General features: G+C 72.0%; 1 protein-coding gene across 1 annotated transcript; it reads right to left on the bottom strand.

Annotated features, from left to right (window-relative positions):
* Positions 1-964: 964 nt before the first annotated feature.
* Positions 965-18,597, bottom strand: IPO9 (importin 9). The gene is made up of 24 exons (XM_045860188.1): positions 18,393-18,597; positions 15,366-15,427; positions 15,065-15,151; positions 14,224-14,425; positions 12,799-12,887; positions 12,305-12,391; positions 11,823-11,942; positions 11,628-11,728; positions 11,428-11,486; positions 11,114-11,265; positions 10,223-10,321; positions 9,587-9,693; positions 9,182-9,321; positions 7,471-7,630; positions 5,947-6,173; positions 4,762-4,910; positions 4,359-4,487; positions 3,732-4,007; positions 3,445-3,611; positions 3,005-3,138; positions 2,550-2,672; positions 2,284-2,388; positions 2,056-2,132; positions 965-1,810 (listed from the first exon to the last, which is right to left on the bottom strand). Exons 1-24 carry the CDS (start codon positions 18,550-18,552, stop codon positions 1,700-1,702), a joined length of 3,123 nt encoding a protein of 1,040 aa, XP_045716144.1. The 5' UTR covers positions 18,553-18,597; the 3' UTR covers positions 965-1,699.
* Between the last annotated feature and the right edge of the window lie 844 nt (positions 18,598-19,441).

Raw genomic sequence — 19,441 nt, 5'->3', positions numbered from 1 at the left:
ACCGCCCACCCAGTCCTGTGCTGCCCCGTGTCCAGGCCCTCCCCAGCTGCTCAGGAGACCACGGGCCTACACTGCTTGGTCCTGAGCATCCTTCTCACCCAGGGGCCCACCCCTGCGCCTGGCAGGCAGTGACTTGTGACCATCGGGGTCCTTTCCTGGCCTGTTAGCTCATCCTCCACGTCCCCTGGGGTCTCCCCATTTCAGCTCCGCCCACTGCACTCAGCAACCCTGGGACGGCCACCTCCTTCAGCTCCTGCCAGGGCCCGGGGGCCGCAGGACCTGTGTGGCCGGCCCCACCCAGAGCAACATGAGTCTGTTCAGCCCAAAGGACTCAGGACAGGAGCCAGCTCTCCCCTGGGGGCAGCACCTCGGCCCCGGGCCCCTTTCTCCCGCCTGCCCCGGCCCGGCCCTGGGTGCAGCGGCGGGAAGAGCGCCCACCGTGGCGAAGAGGTGGGGGCGACGGGATGGTGCCAGGACTCAGGAGCTCCTGGGAGGCGGGCGAGCAGCCTGTGGGTGGCCCCCAGCCCCAGCAGTCGGTGCTGCTGCCCGGGGCCGTCCTGGGTGCCCACACCAAGGGCTGGTTTGACCTCGAGCGGCCTCAGCTGACCCCACAGTGGGCAGACCTGCTGCGTGCTCCCATAGTGGCGCGTCCCCAACTTGAAAGGGAGACACAGTGGAGGCAGAGGCGGCCTCAGCACTGAACCGGCGGGCAGCAGACATGTCCTTCCATACTGGACGGGGAGCTGGACACCCGGGGACAGGACACTGTCCTGTGAACGCCCCACGCCAGGACCCTTCCTGGAGACCCAGACTGGCCTCCCTTGACTCTCCAGTCCCCGCCTGCGTGGCCGCAGCCTGAAGGAGCGAGTCTCCTGCTGCGGTGAACGCGGGGGGCCCAGCAGACAAGGGGACCCAGGATCCCTGCCCCCGCCTGTCCACCCCCTCCCCAGGGAAGAGGCGGCGGTGCGGTCCTGTAAAGGGGACTTTACTCTCCTAGAAAAATACACGCTGCGCGGCCGAGGCCGCAGCCCGCCAAGCGGCAGAGTCCTGGGGACCGGGCGGCCTCTGCGTGTCCGGGCGGGGGCATATTAAATATAGTCGGGGAGATGGACTTTAAAAAACCAGTTTTTCCTGTTTTTTTTTCCCCCTAAAAAAGGAGAAACAGACTGCCACCGGCGGGGCTCCCGCCACATGTGTGCACGCGCCCACAGGAGCTGCGTGGGGGCCGGCATGCAAATGTGGGGCCCTCGGTGCTGCATGGGCGGGGCGGGGCGGGGCCTGCGGCTGCTGCGCGGCCCCACCGAGGGCCACGCCGAGGCCGGGCGCGTCCGTGCCGAAGGGGCAGAGGCCTTCCCGTCCGACCCCGCCAGACGCCCCACGGAGGCGAACGGGCTGCTCCGGAGTGCGGGCAGGCGGGGCCCCTGCTCCCCGGGGGGCTCGCGTGTCCGGGCGCCAGCCAAGGACTCCGGGGCGCAGGTGGGGAGGAAGGGGCCCTGGGGGCGGGTCGCCTGCAGGGGCTCGGAGAAGCGTCCCGTCCCCATGTCGCTCGGTGGCCGCACCCCCGGGCCTGGTCCCGGCCGGCGTCGGCATCGGCGTTGGGGCCGCGGCAGAGCGGGGCCCAGGCAGGCGGCCGCTCCGGGCAGAGAGGGACGGGCGCCCTCCGGCCGCCGCACGGGGACGGCGGCAGCGCCACCGCCCGTCAGATCCCGATGGCCTGCAGGACCCGCCTCTCGCTGTCGCTGAGGTGGCCGGAGAACGCGGCGTAGCAGGGCTGCTGGGCGAACTGGCAGAGGAAGTCCGTGAGGTACGCCTGCGGGCGAGGGGCGGGTCACAGGGGGCTGCAGGGCCCCCCACCAATGCCAGCGCCTAGCACGCTCCTGAGCCGGGGTCCCCCTGGAGGTGGGGTCCCCCGCCCAGCCACCGCGAGGACCCCCACTCCGCCGCAAGAAGCCCGCAGGCCGGGGTTATGAGGCCCGAGCGAGGCCCCGCCCACAGGGAGGCCCCGCCCACGGCCCACCGGGCGGAGGGGCAGGCGGGGGTGAGCCGCGCCCTCACCTGCAGGTCGATCTGGTAGAGAGGGTCCTTGAGAGCGTCGGGGTCGTCGTCCTCCTCGTCCTCGTAGTAGTCCTCCTCTGCCAGACACGCCCGCGGGCAGGGTCAGCGGGGACCGCCCCGGGGCGGGGCCCCCACAGGTCCCCTCCCCCTCCGTCCCGGCCAAACCGGCCATGGGGGGGCGCGGGAGAGGCGCCTGCCCGCCCAGCTGCGCCCCCCACCCCCGCTCACCGTATTTGCTGGTGGAGAGGATGTCGGACAGGAGCTGGCCCCCGACGCTGTCCTCCTCCTCCTCGTCCTCCTCCTCCTGGTCCTCCCACATGTCGTTGGAGTCGTCTGGGGAGACACGAGCAGCTGTAGCCCCGCCCCCGCCCCGCCCCCGCGACCTCCCGCTCAGCTCTGGGTGCCCAGCGAGGCCGGCCAGCCCACGCCCGCGGCAGACACGGGGCTCCGCGAGCTGGACAGACGCTCTGGACCCCGGGAGCCGGGCCGGGCACCTTGTCCCCACTCGGCAGGAGCGGCCTGGCGGGCGGCGTTGGCCTCCATGACACTGGACAGCTCGTTGATGACCAGCTTCAGGATCTTAACCAGCAGGGGGATGTTGGTCCAGCGCTCAGGGTCTGGGGGGAAGGAGAGGGCTGCCCTCACCAGCTCCCCTGGCGACACCCCCGACCATACCCACCGAGGAGGGCAGCCCGGCCATGGCACTGGGCTGGCCAGTGCCACCAGAGCGCAGGCGGCAGGGCCAGGGGACTCCAAGTACAGGCAGCAGCCCAGGGCGATGAGCCTGCGGGGCTGGGGGGGGGACACGACCGCCCCCCTCCCCCCTAGCCACTGGGTCACGGGCCAGACACCCCCAACGACCAAGACGCGTGGGGCTCGGGCCCGAAGCCCCAGGACACGCCGGCCCACTGCCCGCCTCCCGCCCCTCGTCCCGCCGCCCGTCACCCACTCTTGGCGGCCTTGGAGCGGGTGCGCACGCCCTCGTCGGCGCTGTGGGCCTCCTCGCCCTGCACGCGGATGTCCTGTAGCCGCCGGTCACCCGCGTTGATGCCGTGCTGCAGCAGCTTGCACAGTGCCACCGAGCTGCGGGACAGCGGCGGGTCAGCCCCGGCCCGGGCACCGTGCCAGGCAGGGGCGGGCAGTCCGAGACTCTCGCGGGGCTGAGGCTCCGCTCACAGCCAGGCCGCGGGGGGGCCGGGACAGAGCGGTCCGGAGCCAGGTCAGAGGTGGGGTGCAGCCTCGGCAGAGCGGGACCCACAGTGGACAGAGGCTGGCCGCTGCGGCCTGAGGTCGGGGACACCGGGGGCGCACGGGGCAGCGGGACCCCCCGCCCCCGACGGGAGTCCAGGACGCGGGCGCGGGAGGAGAACAGCGTGAGGGCAGGCCCACCTCACTTTGCCCTCGTACTGGCCGTAGAACAGGTGCTGCCGGCTCGTCCACTCGGCCATCACGAACTCCAGGGCAGGCTTGCCGGTCGGCCCGGGCAGGCTGCACAGGAACTCCAGGAGGGGCTCGAGCTGGGTGTGCACCAGGTGGGCGAACACCATGATGAGGGACTGGGCGCGGCGACAGGGAGGGCCGTCAGGAAGCAGTGGCCGCGGGGCCCCCGGCCGCACCCGCGCGGCCCACCTTGCCCCCCCCCGCCCCGGGCGGGCAGCCCCGCACGCGCCCCTCACCTGCATGACGCTCAGCGTCTCCGCCTGCTGCATCTTGCTGAGCACGGCGCGCAGGATCTGGTCCAGGTTCTCGCCCAGCTCGCGCCCGGCCTTGGCGATGAGGGTGGAGACCAGGCGGCCCACGAAGGCCGCGGTGAACTCGGAGGTGCGGGGGTCCAGCAGCTGGCTCACCACCTGCATCACGTACCACAGCCCGCTGTGGCCCTGCTCGTCGTGCCAGCGGGCCACCTGCTCCAGCGCCACCGACACGTAGGCCCGCAGGCACTCTCCGCCGTTCTGCGGGGACAGCGGCCGGCGAGGTCAGCAGTGGGGAGCGGCCGGGGGCCCTCGCCTGGGCCTCCTCCGCGGGGCGTGCCGCCTGTCCCCCGGGGAGACCCTTCTGGGGCTGGAACGACACGTCTGACACGCGATGCCGCCAGGCAGACCCGGGAGTCCCAGGAGCCCGGAGGTTTCCGGAAGCCTGGCCCCCCGTCCACGGAGCCCCGGGGTGCACACCTGCCGCCTCTCCCACAGAGCCGAGCCACGGGCACAAGGACGACCCCTTCCCGGGCCCGCCACACCCCAAGGCCCGGACCAGGCCCGCCGCCCGAGCCGCCCGCCCCCGGCGAGCCCGGCGGGGGCCGGCACCTGCATGGTGGCGTTGTCGTCCGTGCGCAGCGTGCACTGGGCCACCGCGGGGAACGCCTGGCAGACCAGCAGCTGGGGCAGCGGTGGCTTCGTGTTCCGCACGACTGTGGTCAGGATGTCGATGGACGTCTGCAGGGGGCGGGGGCGGGGGTCAGCCGTGCCGACAGCCCGGCAGGCGGAGCCAGGACGGCAGAAAGGGCTGCGGGAAGGGGGTGGGGCCCAGCCTCCGTGTGGCTCACGGCTGACTGGCCCAGGGCCGGGCGCCACACTTGGTGACGGTGGCGCCCCCGGAACGAGAGCCAGGCGCCCCGGGGCACAGCGGCCTGTGGAGGCGCCTGCGCCTTGGCGGTGGCTGCCGTCCCCCAGCTCACGCCCACCCCCAGCTCACGCCCGCCCTGCTCACCGCGCACAGCCCTGCGGGGAGCTTGTCGGCCGGCGCCTGCATGATGCTGACCAGGGTGGGGATTAGCCGCATCTGCATAGGGCCCTGGCAGGCCTCGATCTGGGACAGCTCCTTGAAGATGTCCTGTGCCAGCGAGGCGACGACAGGGTCTGGGGTGGACAAGGCGACAGGGGCCCCCGCCCGCCGGTCTGCACATGCCCGGAGCCTGGGGGGCCCGCGGTGGGGCCCGCCCCGACGCATGCACCCTCTGCCGGGACCCAGGGCCCTTGAGCGGCCGGAGCTTGCAGGACAGACGCTGGGCCCACAGGCACGGCAGTCCCCGGCGCCAGGGGAGGGCTCCAACCAACGGAACCTGGCTCGTTCTCCGGGGCGGCCCCTCGCGTCCTCAGCCGTGAGGCCGACGCCTGACAGGGAGGCAGCGCCGGGGGCACCGTGTGGGGCGGAGGCAGCCAGCGCTCTGCCCTGAGGCCACCGCTCCAGGACACGCGCCCAGCAGACACGGCCCGGCTGGAGCTGCGCCCGTGTGGCCGGCCTCCCAGCACACGAGAGGGCTCTGCCGCACAGCCGTCCGCCGACAGAGGGCCGGCCCGAGGGGCGCGTTCGGGGCCGTGGCGGTGGGGGTGGCGGACCACCTGCGGGCACGGGGGTCTGTCCGGCTCGGAGTCACACGGTCCGCAGCCCCGCCCCAGCACCCTGCACCCCAAAGCTGGGCTCCCTCTCTAAACACGGCCCCCGGTGCTCCTTCCGAGAGCGGGGTCTGGGTGCAGGGCCTCGGAGAGACGCCCCATGGAAGAGCAGCGTCGAGGAGCCTGGGGGTGCTCCAGCGGAGGAGACACCGCGGTTCCACCACCCAGAGGCCCCGCCCCCGAGCTCCGGGTGCCCTTTCTGCGTGCGCGTCTCCAGAGCCGGCCTCTCCCAGGTCAAGCCCCAGGCCGGGGCTCCACCCACCTGTGCGCTCTGGAAGACAGGCCCTGCCGACCCCGCGAGCACTCTCCTGCCGCCGCCCAGGACCCAGGTTGGGGGGCTCGCCGCTCCCCCTCCCTTCCACAGCCGGCTCCCGGGACGCCTGCGCCCGCTCCCCCAGGGCCGCCCGGCTGACCTGCAGCGCGGGGGCTCTGAGTTGGCCGCCCCGAGTCCTGCTGCCCGGCCGGCACCCCCTCCCGCCCGCCCCCGCCAGCGGCCTACCGTTGCTGTACTTGAGGAAGATGGCGATGGTGAAGGGGCAGATCTTGCTCTCCACGCTGGCGGTGAACTCCGCGTCCACCGTGCAGACGATGCACAGCGTCTCCATCACCAGGTTGAGCACCTCGGAGCTGAACTGCGCGGCCAGGTGGACGAGGCCGTCCAGGACGCTGGGCAGGAAGGGCCGCAGCACGTGGGTGCTCTCCGAGGCCTTCAGCTGGTCGCAGTACCTGCGGGCAGAGGAGTGCGCGGCGCTGCACACCGGAGCTCCAGGGGGCCGCTCGGGCGGGCTCCCCCCTCCCACGGCGGCTTCGTGGGCGCCGGCCCTCCGTCCCTCATCCGGTCGTCCTCCGTCCCTCCTCCGGTCGGGTCGCTCTGGTCCTCACGTTCCCTCTGAAGTGTCCCTCGCCCTTCGCCCTCTGCTTCCGAACGGGGGGCCCCTCACGCCCCTGTGCCCCCCGCACCAAGACGCCAGCCCCGCTCACGGCCCCGAGGCCCGGCTGTCTCTCCCCTCGCCGGGCGCTCGGTGCCGTCCACACAGCTGCCCTCCGGCCAGGGGCCGCTCTGAGCTCCCGTGTCACACAGATCTTGTGCTTGCTGGGGGCTTTCAGCAGCTTAAACGGAGGCCTTTTGGTGAACGTCCTGCGCACTCGTGAGGCTGACGCGCCGTCCGAGGGTTTGAAGTGGGCGCATGCCGTGCACGTCTCAGCAGGCCCTCGCTGGACGCTGCCGGGCACGCCCGACTGGACGCGGCCACTGAGTCCTTCCTTCGCGCACCTTCCGACCGGCCGTGAAAGTCGGCAAAAACATGGCTTCTTCGCGTTAAAAAACCCCTAGACCAGAAACGGGGCCTCACAACCACGGGACGTGTCAGCGGCCGGGCCCAGAGGCCCACAGTGACCGGCGACGCCGACGCTCAGATCCCGGAGTGGCCGGCACCTCGTGGCCTCCAGGTCAGGGCGCCACACTGCTCGGGGCCTGCCTGCTCGCCCCACTTGCTCCTCGGGGCCGGTCTGGCGCCTGGTCCGGGGGCCTCGCCATGTCCTACCAGCCCACGGCTGCCACGGGGCCCTTCTGTCCGGGCGGAGGGACACGAGTGAGGGACGTCCCCGTCGCCACTGTGCTGATGTCAGGGCCCGCGGTCTCCCGGGCGACACGTGTCCCGTGCACAGCGCCCGCCCCTACATCCACGGTTAGACGACGCAGGCGGGGGCGGGGCAGACCACCTTCCAGAAGTCAGGCAGCTCTTGGGGCCGACGGAGGCTCTAATTTGGATGAAACCTTCCTTCCGGCACCCCGACCCCGAGTCGGACGCAGCGGCCAGGGTGCCGGCCTGAGCCTGCGGCCCACCGGGGACAGCCCGGGTGGGCGGCTCTCTCGGGGTCCCCAGAGGCCATGCCCCTGGTCTGGCCACCTCCCTGTCTTCCCAGTCGGTGCTGAGGGTGTCTCCCCCCACACGGCCCGCTCCCGGCAGCTGCTGCTGAGACTCCCACCCTGAGTTTTCTCGCCCCGAGGCGGCGCACTCACCCCCAGATGGCTCTCACGGCGGAAATCCGAACCGAAGGGGGCTGTGTCTCGTGGAGGCCACTGACGGTGGCCTGCAGAAACTGCTGGATCAGTTCGGGGGACATAGCAACAGTGAACCGGCTGGCAGCCCAGAGAGCCCGGCCCAGGAGGAAGGGAGACACTGGGGGGAGACAGGGCAGTCAGGGCCAGGCCACAGCCTCCCAGGTGCGCTCCCCCCGCCCCGCCCTGCCCCTCAGCCTGTCCCAGCCCCCGGGCGCCACACGGCCCGGACAACTCAGAGGAGAGCGAGCACCCTCTTCTCACTGTCTGCAGAGCAGACCGGGGTCTTCTCAGACTAGAGGCCCTGCCCGCACGGCCAGTCGGCCCCTGCCCCCCGGCCAGGTTCGCCAGACGCCTGGGCCGCCGTCAGGACACCGCAGGGGGCAGCCGTCACTCCTCACGCCAACCATGCCCGTAGGCGGCGGTCCACTGAACAGAGTCCGCCTCGGGCAGCGGGGCACTCGCGGTCCCCTCCAACCTCACCCCCCCTCGTCCCCAGCCTTGTCGCGCGCGCCATGTGGCACTCCGGCCCCTCCGCGCCGAGGACAGAGCCTGGCGGGCCGGCCTGCCGGCCCCGAGCCGTCACTGGCACTCGGCACAGGAGCCCCCGGACAGAGCCGGGCCAGCCCATCGACAGCAGCCACGGACCGGGGCCCGGGCCGGTCCTCTCAGCACCGGGCGTGCGACACCTCGGGGCGGGCCCGCGTGTTCCCGGCGTCTCAGTCCACAGAAAAGTCCCTGTGGGGCGGGGGGCTGTTGAGCAGGGCCGGCGTGAACAGCTCTTCGCTTCAGGCCGGGTCACCGACGTTGCACAGCAAGGGCCTTTTCCGGCCTTCACACCGGACGCCCCCGGACCTGCGCATCTCTCTGAGACCCTCTGCCACGGCCAACGCCACAGGACGGCGCGGATGGGCCCGGGAAGCCCAGGCACCTCCGCTGAGCACGGAGCTTCCCGGCCTAGAACGTGGGACACCCCGGGGGCTGGGGGGCAAGGGCCGCTCGGCGAGGCCTCACGTCTCGCAGGAGGGGGGACGCTTCCTCGGCCCCGTGCTGCGCCCGGCAGACGCCGGGGGAGGAGGACGGTCCTCTGGCCGCGCTCCGGATGCCCGGCCGTCTCGTCCCGTGGCTCAGAGCGCGGCCGTGACGGCCCACGACACACGCCCCACCAGCCAGAGTGGGCCGCTTCCGGGCGGAGGACGCCCGCGGGAGGGCTGCCCTGCAGGAGAGGCGGTCGGGGCGGTGGGGGCACACGGCGCAGAGACGACAGCGGTGACGTGTCGGCCAGACACACGTGCCTCGAAAACAGCGCACTGTGCCCCCCGGACACCAGCCAAGAGGCCGCGCGAGGGAGCGACGGGAGAGGGCGGGAGGAGCCGGCTGGGGCTGCCTGAGGGTGTGCTGGCTGTGCGGTGGGAGCGGAGCACCAGCCGGCTCCTCCGGGGCAGCGGCCGCACCTGCGTCTGGGCCTTGACAGCCGCGCGGCGCCGGAGCCAGGCGCCGGGCGTCTCTCGGGGAGGACGAGCCCAGGTCTCTGGGCTGGCTGAGGGTCAGAGGAGGCCCAGCTCCGGGGAGGGGACACGTCCCCAAAGGACACACGGACGCCCGGCCCGCCCCCCTCAGCAGACAGCGCGAGCGAGCGGACGGCGGGAGGGGCAGTGGGGGCGGCGCGCACCCGAGAGGCTGAGGTCCGCCAGGACGACGCCGGTCAGGAACCCGTGCATGTCAAAGTGCACGCGGCCGCTCTTTACGCCGTCGGCCAGCACGGCCTTCACGGAGCCCAGCGCCAGCATGCAGGCCTCGTGCACCTTCCACCTACGGGGGGGGGGAACACGCCGGGCCCGTGAGACACGTCCCGGGGGAAGGAGACATGGGGGCGGGCCCTCCCCCTCCCGCTCGGTCTGACCCCCCCACTCCCGGCCACTCCCGCAGCCGAGGCAAGACTGGGGTGCTCCAGACTTGACTTAAAGCTGAAGCCAGGCCCGCCCCGCGGGGCTCGCGGGAGAGGGTGGGGGGAGGCTGGGGGTCGGCTGCCGCGAAGCAGCAGGCCCGGGCGGGGCCCGAGCCCCGCGGCCCTCACCAGTGCTCCGCGCCGCCGCTCCGGGCCTGCTCGGCTTCCTGCAGGTGCCGCGTGGCCGCAGCCGCCAGGGCGGCCGCGCTCTCGTTCTGGAACTCTGTGGCCACGGCCTGGGGGGAGGGAGGGCCGAGTCGTCCGCCTGTGCCCCACGCACCTGCTCCCGGCAGAAACCCCAACTGCAGCTGCACGCGGGGTGGGCGCGGGCTCACACGGGCCGGGCGTGACCACACAGCCCGGACTCCCGTGGGCCAGCGGCAGGTGGCCCACGGCAGCTTCCCCGTGGCACGTGGGCCTGGAGGCCACACCCAGGCGCCTGTGAAGCCAGAGAGAATGGCTGCAGGGCCTGGGCCCGCCCCCCGAAAGCCGCCCGTGCCGCCCGCTGGACCTCAGACACAGGGCAAGGCCCCGACCTGCCCACCGGTCCCTGCCACCACCACCACACTGCTGCCTGCATGCCAGCCCGGCAGGTGTTTGCGGCCAGGTCGAAGCCGGGAATGACGACTCCGCTGTCTCTGCACCACAAACCTCGCGGGACACGCTCCTTGTCACCCCCTCAAGATCCAAGAGGAGGCTGCCCGGCAACACCCCGGCTGCCCCAACGCCCGGCAGGGCGGGCTGTGGTGGGAGCCGGCCGCTCACCAGCAGCAGGTCCTGGGCCGCAATCCTGACCGTGTAGGAGAAGGTGTCGTCGTCCTCATCCTCCACAAACTGCTGCGGGTTGGCCGTCCACACTTTGATCTGGGGGATCAAAGGGACGAGAGGACCGGGCGTCTGGGAGGCCGAGGTCGGGTCCTGCAGCCCCTCGGCCGCCTGCACTCCCAGGAGGACGCCAGCCCCTGGCCCTGGCTGGCCCCTCAGCTGCGGAGGAGCAGGGCCTTCACGGGGCATGTGGTGTCGTCGCTGCTGTCCTGCGACCCCTGGGGAACACAGCCACGACCAGCTCTCTGCCGCTGGCAGCTGGCGGCTACCACTAGAGAGACGAGCTCTCCGAGCGGACCTGGCCGGACGGGACCGTGAAGGCGGAAGTGGCATCAGTTCTGTGGTTTACTGCGGGAGAGGCCCTGACTTTGCGTTCCACCGGGGCCGCACCAGCCCCGCGGCTGCCGTCCGAGGGCCAGACGGGGTCTGAGGACCATGCAGATGTGGCTGCCCCTCAGCCGGGGGCGCGGAGCTCAGCACCGCCCCCGGGCGGAAACACGGTGCCGGGGCCACTCAACCAGGGGGAGGGCCGGGTCCAGCCCGAGGCCTCGGGTCTGCCCCCCATGTTTCAGACGCTCGTTTCTGGTCCAGGGACCCCCAACCAGGCCGGGGCCCCGGCCTCCGTCCGCCACCACCGGCACGGAAGGAGCAGGTGGCTCTAGGGGTCGGGGCCCCTGGCCGGTGGCCCTACAGAGGTCGAGGGCGAAGTGCTCTAAGAGCCCCACAACGCCAGGGCCCCGGCCGCACCGCGGCCCCGCCCCCGCCCCGGTGGCGGCTCTGCAGCGTCGGGGCTCAGGGCCGAGCCGTGGGCCCGCACCCTGGGCCCCGCACCTGCTCCTCGGTGATCTGCATGTAGAGGATGACGTAGTAGATCAGCTCCGGCAGGGCCTTCCGGACAGTGCTCTTGAACTTGCTGTTCTCCAGCAGCGCGTGCACGAACTCGAAGATGCTGAAGACAAGGTTCTCAAAGCCCAGGACCTCACCTGCAGGGGGGCCACGAGGACGTCGGCGCCGGGAAGCTCCGGGCACTCAGGACCCGGAAACGACGCGCCCCCAGGGGCCCGTCTGGGGGCCGAGACGCCGGGAGGACGCGGTCGTCCCCCAGGGGCTCCCCGTGCTCCGCCAGCACCGGGCACGCCACGCACCGTCCGAGTCCACGGGGTCTTCCACTTCCTCCGTGTAGTTGACCTCTGTCCTCACGTAAGTATGGCGAGGAGTTAAGACACAGAACCGGGGGTCTGCTTCGCAGACGCTGCACAGGGCAGCAGAGGCTGAGGGCGGAGCCGGGAGCCCCCGCGGACGGACGCGCAGCCCCCGCTGGCCCCCGCCGGCCCGGGAAGGATATAAGGCCGCGCTCTCCGTCAGCGTGTTCCAGACGATGGGCAGGATCTGCTGCATGGAGGCCACCATGTGCTTGGGGAAGTTCTTCACCAGGGCGGTCACGGCCTGCAGGGTCACGGAGAACGGCACCCACAGCGGGGGGTGTCGGGGTCTCGGACCACCCCCTGACCCCAGGGGCACGGCAGAGGCCGGCGCTCACCTTCAGGACCTCCATCTTGAAGCCGCTGTCGGCGGTGGGCCCGTCGGGCACCTGCAGCGCCTGCACGAAGGCCTCAGTGAACCGCTGCACCACCGGGAGGACCAGCACCTTGGCTGCACCCTGGGGCGGGGGACACACACACACACACGGACGGGCGGTCCAGCGCGGGCTGCTGAGGCATCGGGAGTCCCTCCTGGTCAGGCCCGACTGCAGGGGCGCCACTCCCACGTCCCTGGGGGCCCCTCACTGTGGCCTCTCGAAGCCGTCACACAAGGCCAGCTTCTCCAAGCTGCCCGGGTCCGCAGCCAGCTGGTTCTCACGGGGGCGCCACGCACTGCTGCCCGGCTCCCGGGACCCGCCGTGACGGGGCTCCCACAGAGGAGGCGGAGTCATACCCAGTGGGAAGCCGCCCCTGGCACTCGGGGCCTCCCCCAACCCCGGGCTGCAGTGCCCAGAGCTGCCGCTGCCCCCCCACCGGCCACCTTCTCCAGCTCCTCCATGTTGCAGATCATGTGGGCGCAGGTGGTGAAGATCTCCACGGCCCGGGCGCGGGTGCGGATGCCGTACACCTGGGGAGCGGGGATGCGGCCGTGAGACCGGGGGCCTCGCTGACCAGAACCCAGCACGGCCAGCGCACGTCGGTCCTCCCACTGACTGCGGCGGGCGCAGAGGGGAGGAGGGCGCTGAGCACAGCCCTCCCTGCGTCCGGGCCTGGCTGCAAGGGAGCCCCACCCATGAGCTCCCAGGCCCCGTTTGCAGGAAGGGCGGTGGGGCGGGCCGGCACTGGGGCCTGGCCTGCCCTGGGGGTGGCAGTGGGGACAGGCCCCAGGCAGCAAGGGGAGGACGCGTGACCAAGGACAGCAGCTCTCCCGGCCGCCGACCCCGGGAGCCACGAACAGTCCGGGTCAGCGCTGGTGGCGGGGGCAGGGGCGGCAGCACCCACGCCCCCAGACTGCCCGGTGGCGCCCGCACGCACCTCGGCCATGGTGAAGATCTTGTACATCTCCGGGAGGATGACGGGGGCCACAAGCGGCATCTGCGTGTCCGTGACCTCCCGCGTGAACTCTGCGAAGGGGCCAGGAGCTCTGTGACCCACACGCCGCGCTGGGAGGACACTAGTGCGACTAGTTCAAGCTGCCCCTGGGTGGCAGGTCCGCAGCCGGGGGCCCGGCCCGGGGCAGGAGAGCCGCGGGAGCGCCCAGCTCTGGCAGCAGAGGAGCGCGGGCGACGAGGAGGGGAGGGGAGGGGAGGGAAGGCCCCTCGGCTGGGGCAGTGACCTTCAACCCTCGTCCGAGCACCACGAGCCTGCTCAGGGCCGGGCCGGCCCCTGGGCGGCCCCCCGAAGAAGACGCAGCCTGGGCCCAGGTGGGGCCAGCGCCCCGTCAGGTGCCTTTGGCCTGTTTGCAAGGCCCCCCCCCAGGCAGGACACCTGCTGCTCCCCAACCAGCACGATGAGGGGGGTGCGGGGGGACCGCCAGCTGAGCGCACCCTGATGCGCCCTGCAAGCGGGAGAGAGCTGGGGAAGGCGAGGGGACGATGGGCCACACCGCCCCTCTGCCCCCAAACCCCCACCGGGGCTGAGACAGGACGAAGGGCCTGGGACTCGGTGTGGGAGCCCCAGGGCCCCGTGTCTGCGCCTTCCCAGTCTCCCACGTCACCCCCCAGAGAGGGAGCGCATCGGCAGGGCCCACTCAGGAGGGCCCCCGCATCTGCGGTCTGGTGGCTCCCATACGGGGAGCTGGAGCAGTGCCCTCGCCGAGGGGCAGGGCGCAGGGCGGGGCCTGCAGGAGCCGGGGACCCGGTCCGACTGGGGACACGTGGGGACAGGCTGACGGCGAATTAACCGAGCTCTGAAGAGACACCCAGCCAATCCCCCTGGACTGGAAGTTCAAGTACTTCTGTCCCGCTGACCGTCCTCTGTGTCGGGGGGACCAGCGGGAGAGAAGACTCGCACGCAGGGCCGCAGAAGTGATGACACGGGGGGCGGCGCCGCCCAGCCCCAACTCGAGCGCCGGACCCACAACGCCGCACGGGGAGCGGGCGCGAGAGCGACACCGCTGCGGGGGCCTGTGCGAGGACGGCGGCCGCCCCGGCTGGGGCCCACCAGGGAGCGGCCCCCCCCCCTGCCCGGCCCCGTGCTGGAGGAGCACTTCCTGGAGGGAGGTCGGCTCGGTGGGGCGGCCTGGGGCTCCTCGGAGGCGGACGCTGACGTCACCTCCGCCCGCGGAGACTCTGGCTAGGGGCGGGGCCAAGGGGGCGGGGCCAACCCGCGCACCACACTCGGTGCCCCGCCCCCACGCACACTCGACCCTCTGCACCCCCCCCCCCCCGCCCCCCGGGTTCCCTGCGGCGACGGCAGGGCGGACACACGTCGAGCCCCCCCTCCCCCAGCGCCCGGTACCTGTCAGCACGCGCATGGCTCCGTGGACCGCGTTCAGGTCCCCGCTCACCAGCATCTCCATGAGCAGGCTGAAGAGCTGGGGCCAGGCCTCGGGCCAGTCCCAGTGCGCGATGGCCGACACGGCGTAGGCCACGCTGGAGCGCACCTTGCTGATGGACTCGCGCAGCCCGCCGGGCAGCAGCTCCCGGATGACGGCCTTCGCCTGCGGGGGAGGGAGGCCCACCCACCGTCGGGCCAGGCCGCCGGGGTTGGCAGGGCCCCGCCCGGCGCGCGCGCCGGCAGCCCCGCGGCCCGAGACGCCGCGTCTCTGTCCAGGACTCCACCGGTGCGCACACCCGGCACGCTGCCCGCTCCAAGCCCCCCCTCAACCCACGGTGGCACCGGCGGCCCTGGCCACTGGCGTGCAGTCAGTCACGATGAGGCAGAGCGAAAACCCCGGTCCCGCAGCTGCGCGGCCACACCGTCCGGCAGCACGGACGCTCCGAGGCGGCAGGGCTCCGAGCACCGCCCTCTGCGCCTGAGGCCGTGTCTCCCAGGGCCCAGAGTGGCCGCACAGCCCTGCCCCAGACGGGAACACCCTTCAGTTCACCCTCAGACGCTCTCGCAAGCTGGAGTTCTAACTCTACTTCGGACTTTCGGGAAATTGGCGCCCAGAAGGGCAACGCTTCCCCAGCGCGGCAGACGGGGGCCTGCGCGCTGGCCGGCCCGCCGCTCAAGCAGGTCTGGTGCCCCCTTATCCACGGCTCCTGCCCACAACGCCCGCCGGCTGCCCACCCCCCACCCCCATCAGGGCCCCGAGGACACCGCGCCGCCCCGGCAGCCCGGCCGGGCACCCTCTCACCCTCTCCGTCGTCTCCGGGGGCCTGAACTTCTCCGAGTGGGCGCACCAGTGCGTCTCCACGTACTGCTTCAGGATGACGGACGCCAGCTGTGAGAGAGCAGGCCGCGGGGTCCATGCGCAAAAGGGCTTTCTTCCCGGGGAAGCCACGCCCACGCCTGGCTGCTCCCTCCAAGTGCGGCCAGGCTGGGCGCCCAGTCCCAGGCGACTTACAGACTGGCCCCCGGTCCGCTCTCCCCCGAGAACGTCTCACTGCCACCCACAGGGAATGACGCACAAACTGGACCCATCGGGCTGGGCTTACCTGACGGATGGCCAGGGCCCCCTGGGGATCCACGGTCAGCTCAGCCAGGTGGACGCCGAATTCTGAAAGAGCAGACCTCGCCGTGAGCCCGCAGGCGCGAGGGAGAGCACCGCAGTGCGCCGGGCCGGCCGACGCGGCAGGCGGCGTCAGCAAGGAGCCCGACCCGCTTCCATGGGCCCTGGCAGCACTGCCCGGACTGAGCCCCCGGTATGGCCCGCCTTCCCTGGCCGCACTCTCTGCTGAACCGCTGCCCTGGCCCATGGCCAGAGCACCGCCGCCTGCCCACCAAAAGGCTGTGGGCCCCATCCCGCTCGGGGAGTGTGTGGAGGCGTCCTGCGGCACCCCACCCCGTCTCTCAGCCTCTTGCCACCCGTCCGCCCCTCCCCCCACCAGGCAGAGCATCATCCGAGCACAACTGGCATCGAAGGACGGTCCGAGGAGAGCCTGTGGCCAGAGGACAAGACACAGGCGAGGGGCTGTGGGGCCGCCGCAGACCTGGGAGTTGGCCCAGGTAGGCAGGAGCGGGGAGCGGGGAGCCGGCTCACTGGGGACGACGGGGAGGCCGGAGCACAGCCCGGGGAAGCCCCCTGTTCTCGCGGGGGCTGGGAGACACCACGAAACCACGGCTGGAAGGAGAAAGAAAACCCGCGACGGCCCTTTTCCCGAGCACGGCCGCCTTCCCCCCGGCTCCCTCCCAGGAGCACGTCTGGGTCTTTGAGGGCTGCCTCCACAGGGGACGTGCACGGGCTCTGCTGCGAGGAAAGCGCCCGTGAGCCCTGGGCAGCAGGCTCCGCTGGCTCCACGGATCCTGGGCAGCGTCTCAATGCCCGGAAGGGTGGGGGAGAGGCCACTGCCCCCCACCCCAGGGCAACTGGCGGTGGTGGGCGGGGAGAAAATGTGCCTTCAGTATCTGCGGGGAGCGACGGAGAGACAGAGTCAAGGCCAAAGGACCGGAAAACGCCCTCAGTCCTCCCACAGAAAGAAACAAGTGCGAGGACAGTGACGCAGAGGCCGGCTGCACCGCGGGCCTGAGCCGTGACGTGAGGCCGGGGCACCGAGGCTCATAAAGGAGTCGCCTCCCTCCACCTTGCGGGCGATGCCACTCTTAGCGGGAAGGCAGCAAAGAGAAGGAAAAGGGAAAACTGTAAGACATGAAACAGCAAAGCACAAACACGCCAGAAACAAGGAGCGGGCCTCCCAAAAGCCATGACCTTGTGAGTTAAGTGAAGGAACAGACGCAGCCGAGCACCAGCGGGCTCTGGGGAGGAGCCCGCCTGTGGCCCCGCCCTGCCCGGTCCTCTCGGCCGGCCCACCGCCAGGCAGCCAGGGGACGGCACCCCGGTCTGCCAGGGCGTCTGCCCCTCTGTGGGCTGGTGTGTGGTCACTAGCAGGGACAGGGGGACTGGGAGCAACCGCCCCGGCTGTCACCTGACCGCGGGCCCCCGGACCCAGGGCCCAGACCGCGAACGCCGACTCTCGGCTCCCTCGTCCCACTCCCGCGCCGAGGAAGCTCCTCTCTGAAGAACTCAGGCACCTCCGCAGGCCTGAGTCCCACGGGGCGAGCTGAGGCCCAGGCTGCCTGGGGAGCAGGCGCCGCGTCCGCACGTGAAGGAAGGCACAGAAGGAATGGCCAACCCCTTTAAGGAAACACCTGGGACTCAGAACAGGCGACGGCAAACTGTCTTGTTAGGGCTCCAGCAAGAGAGGGAGACTCGGGAGGAGCCCGCCACCCTCCCTCCAGACACGGGTCATGGGTCACTGCAGGGGGACACCCTCCGTGTCTGCGGAGAGGCGAGGAAGCAGAGTAGGGAAAAGCACAGGCAGCCTGTGGGTCCCAGGCAGCGCACTCAACGAGCGACCTGACCCAAGCCTGCCCACCACGCTGGGCGCAGGCGCCGTCCCCCGCAGACCACCGGGGTCAGCGTCCGCAGGGGCGCTCTGGCCCGCAGCACGCCTGCAGCACGCCGTGAGGCTTGCACGTGGGTTTCAACCTACTCCTAGCAGCACCCCAGATCACATGCCAAACCCCGCACTTCTGTGTAATTTTTTATCTCAAACCCCAAGGTCTGTGGAAAGCCAGCGGCCAGAGCTGAGTAACTGACCCGGCCCAGCTGGGCCGGGGCCGGGGCCGGGGCGCTCGCGCAGGGACAGGTCCCTGGGAGCTGTCACTGGCCCGCCCCCTGGGGCGCAGCCGCGGGGCTCTCCCTGCCCCTCCACGTCGTTCCTGCAGCAGTTCAACCGCGATGAGGCTCCTCCAGCTGGTCACTTGCTCTCCTTCACACCCAGGGGAGCAGGGGCTCCGACGGGAACGCAGCAAGTTGATGGAGGCCGAACAGCTCCTTCTGGTCAACCCACAACCTGCGCGGCCCCCCGCTGTCCAGCCTGGAACTTGTGTGCAGGGCACTGGCAGTGACAACCAGGCCTTCCACGTGGCCCTGGACCCGCCGGACCCCGGGGCTCTCCGCACGCCCCCAGCTCCCCCGCGCTGCGGGACGATGCAAGACGAACTCCAGGGAGGGCTGGCTTCCGTCCTTTCCCAGGGAGGTCCGGCGGGGAGCTTCGACCCGGCGCTGGGCACGAGCGCTGGAGGGTGTGGACGCAGGATGGAGACTCGCGGACCAGGCGCCCTGGCCACTTCAGGGCGGGAGGACCGTCCCCTTCCGTTTTGGGACGGGGACGCGGGGCCTGCGGCGACCACCTCCGCTCCGTCGCCGAGGCGCCCCGAGGGCGCGGGGACAGAGCCCGGACAAAGGGCGGTGGGCCCTTGCCTAGCGGCGCGAGGGCGCGTCCCTCGGGGCGCAGACCGGAGCCGGAGGGGCCGGGGCGGTGCACGTGTTTCCCGCCGGACTCCGGGGCCCGGGGCGGCCGTAACGCGGGGCCGCCCTCGCCCGCCCGCCGCACGCGCCCCGGCGCCCGCGCCGCGAGCGGGACGCAAGGCCCGAGCTCGCCCCGGGCCTCCGCGGCGCAGGCCCGGCCCCGGGCCCCCAGCGCGTCCCCTCCGCCCGGGCGGCCCCGCCTCTCACTCACCCTCCGTCACCTCCAGCACCTTGATCTGCTCCTCGGCGGCCGCGCGCACCTCCTGCACGGGGGAGAGGATCCCGGTGAGCGTGTCCACCAGCGCCTCCTTCAGACCCTGGGCCACCGGCCCCGGCAGCCCCGAGGCCGCGCCTGCCGCCGCCGCCGCCATCTTTCCCCGCTCGGCGCGCCAGCCCCGCGGCCCGGCCCGCGACGGCGACGGCTCCCGCGCGCGGCCAATCCGCGAAGCCGCGCTTGCGCACCGGCGGCGGCCGGAGCGCCGGCCTCCGCAGGCAGCGCCTCCTGCGGCAGGGACGAGGACTGCACCTTTCTCCGCCGGAGGCGGGACGTGGGAGGGGTGGACGTAGAGGGTCGTTTTCCGAGGCTGCACCCTGTCCGGTCTCACCAGGAGCGCAGGGGACGAAGACGCCCCTGCACACTGGAGCGAGTGCAGAGGGTCGCCCGGAGGGGATGAAAACAGGGCGGGGCGGCGTGCTGTGGCAGAAGGGGAGGACCGAGTGTGCTGTTGGGGTGGGAGGTCCCAGAGCAGAGAGGCCCGGGTATTTCTTAGCAAGGCTGCCAGGAACCCCGGCTCTCTCCCGCCAGCGGCCAAGGAAGCCAGCTGGCCCTGCCTCGCCCAGTCCTACGACTGCGGGTGCTGACCCGGCGACGGTCAGGGCTTAAGTCACCCCAGCTCGGGATTCTTCCCGTCGGATGACCCCTCCATGTGTTTTGAGGAGAGCTCCAAACACCTGGGGCTCCTCCCGGGTGGGAGGGAGAGCTGGATCGTGTCCCCGCCGCAACGTCCTGGGGCGAAATGCTTCTAGGATGCCCTGCAGCTCCACAGAGGGGCGCTGTGGGGCTTTCTCCGGGGCCGGCAGCGTCTGTTCTCACAGGGTCGCCTGTACCCCAAGAACACGAGTATCCAGAGCTGGAGGGCTTGTGGACCCCGACATCTGGGCTGGACCTGTGAGTCCTGGTGGAGGCCACTAGGTCCACAGTGTGCCAGCAGGAGCCCCTGCCCCTCCCCCCATCCAAAGGACCAGCAGACACCCCCAGCA

This window comes from Phyllostomus hastatus, unplaced genomic scaffold (assembly GCF_019186645.2).
Source record: "Phyllostomus hastatus isolate PE091 unplaced genomic scaffold, TTU_PhHast_1.1 phas_contig_148, whole genome shotgun sequence".
NCBI lineage: Eukaryota > Metazoa > Chordata > Mammalia > Chiroptera > Phyllostomidae > Phyllostomus > Phyllostomus hastatus.
Note: the sequence above shows the minus strand (reverse complement) of the source record. Positions and strands in the feature narration are given on the sequence as shown.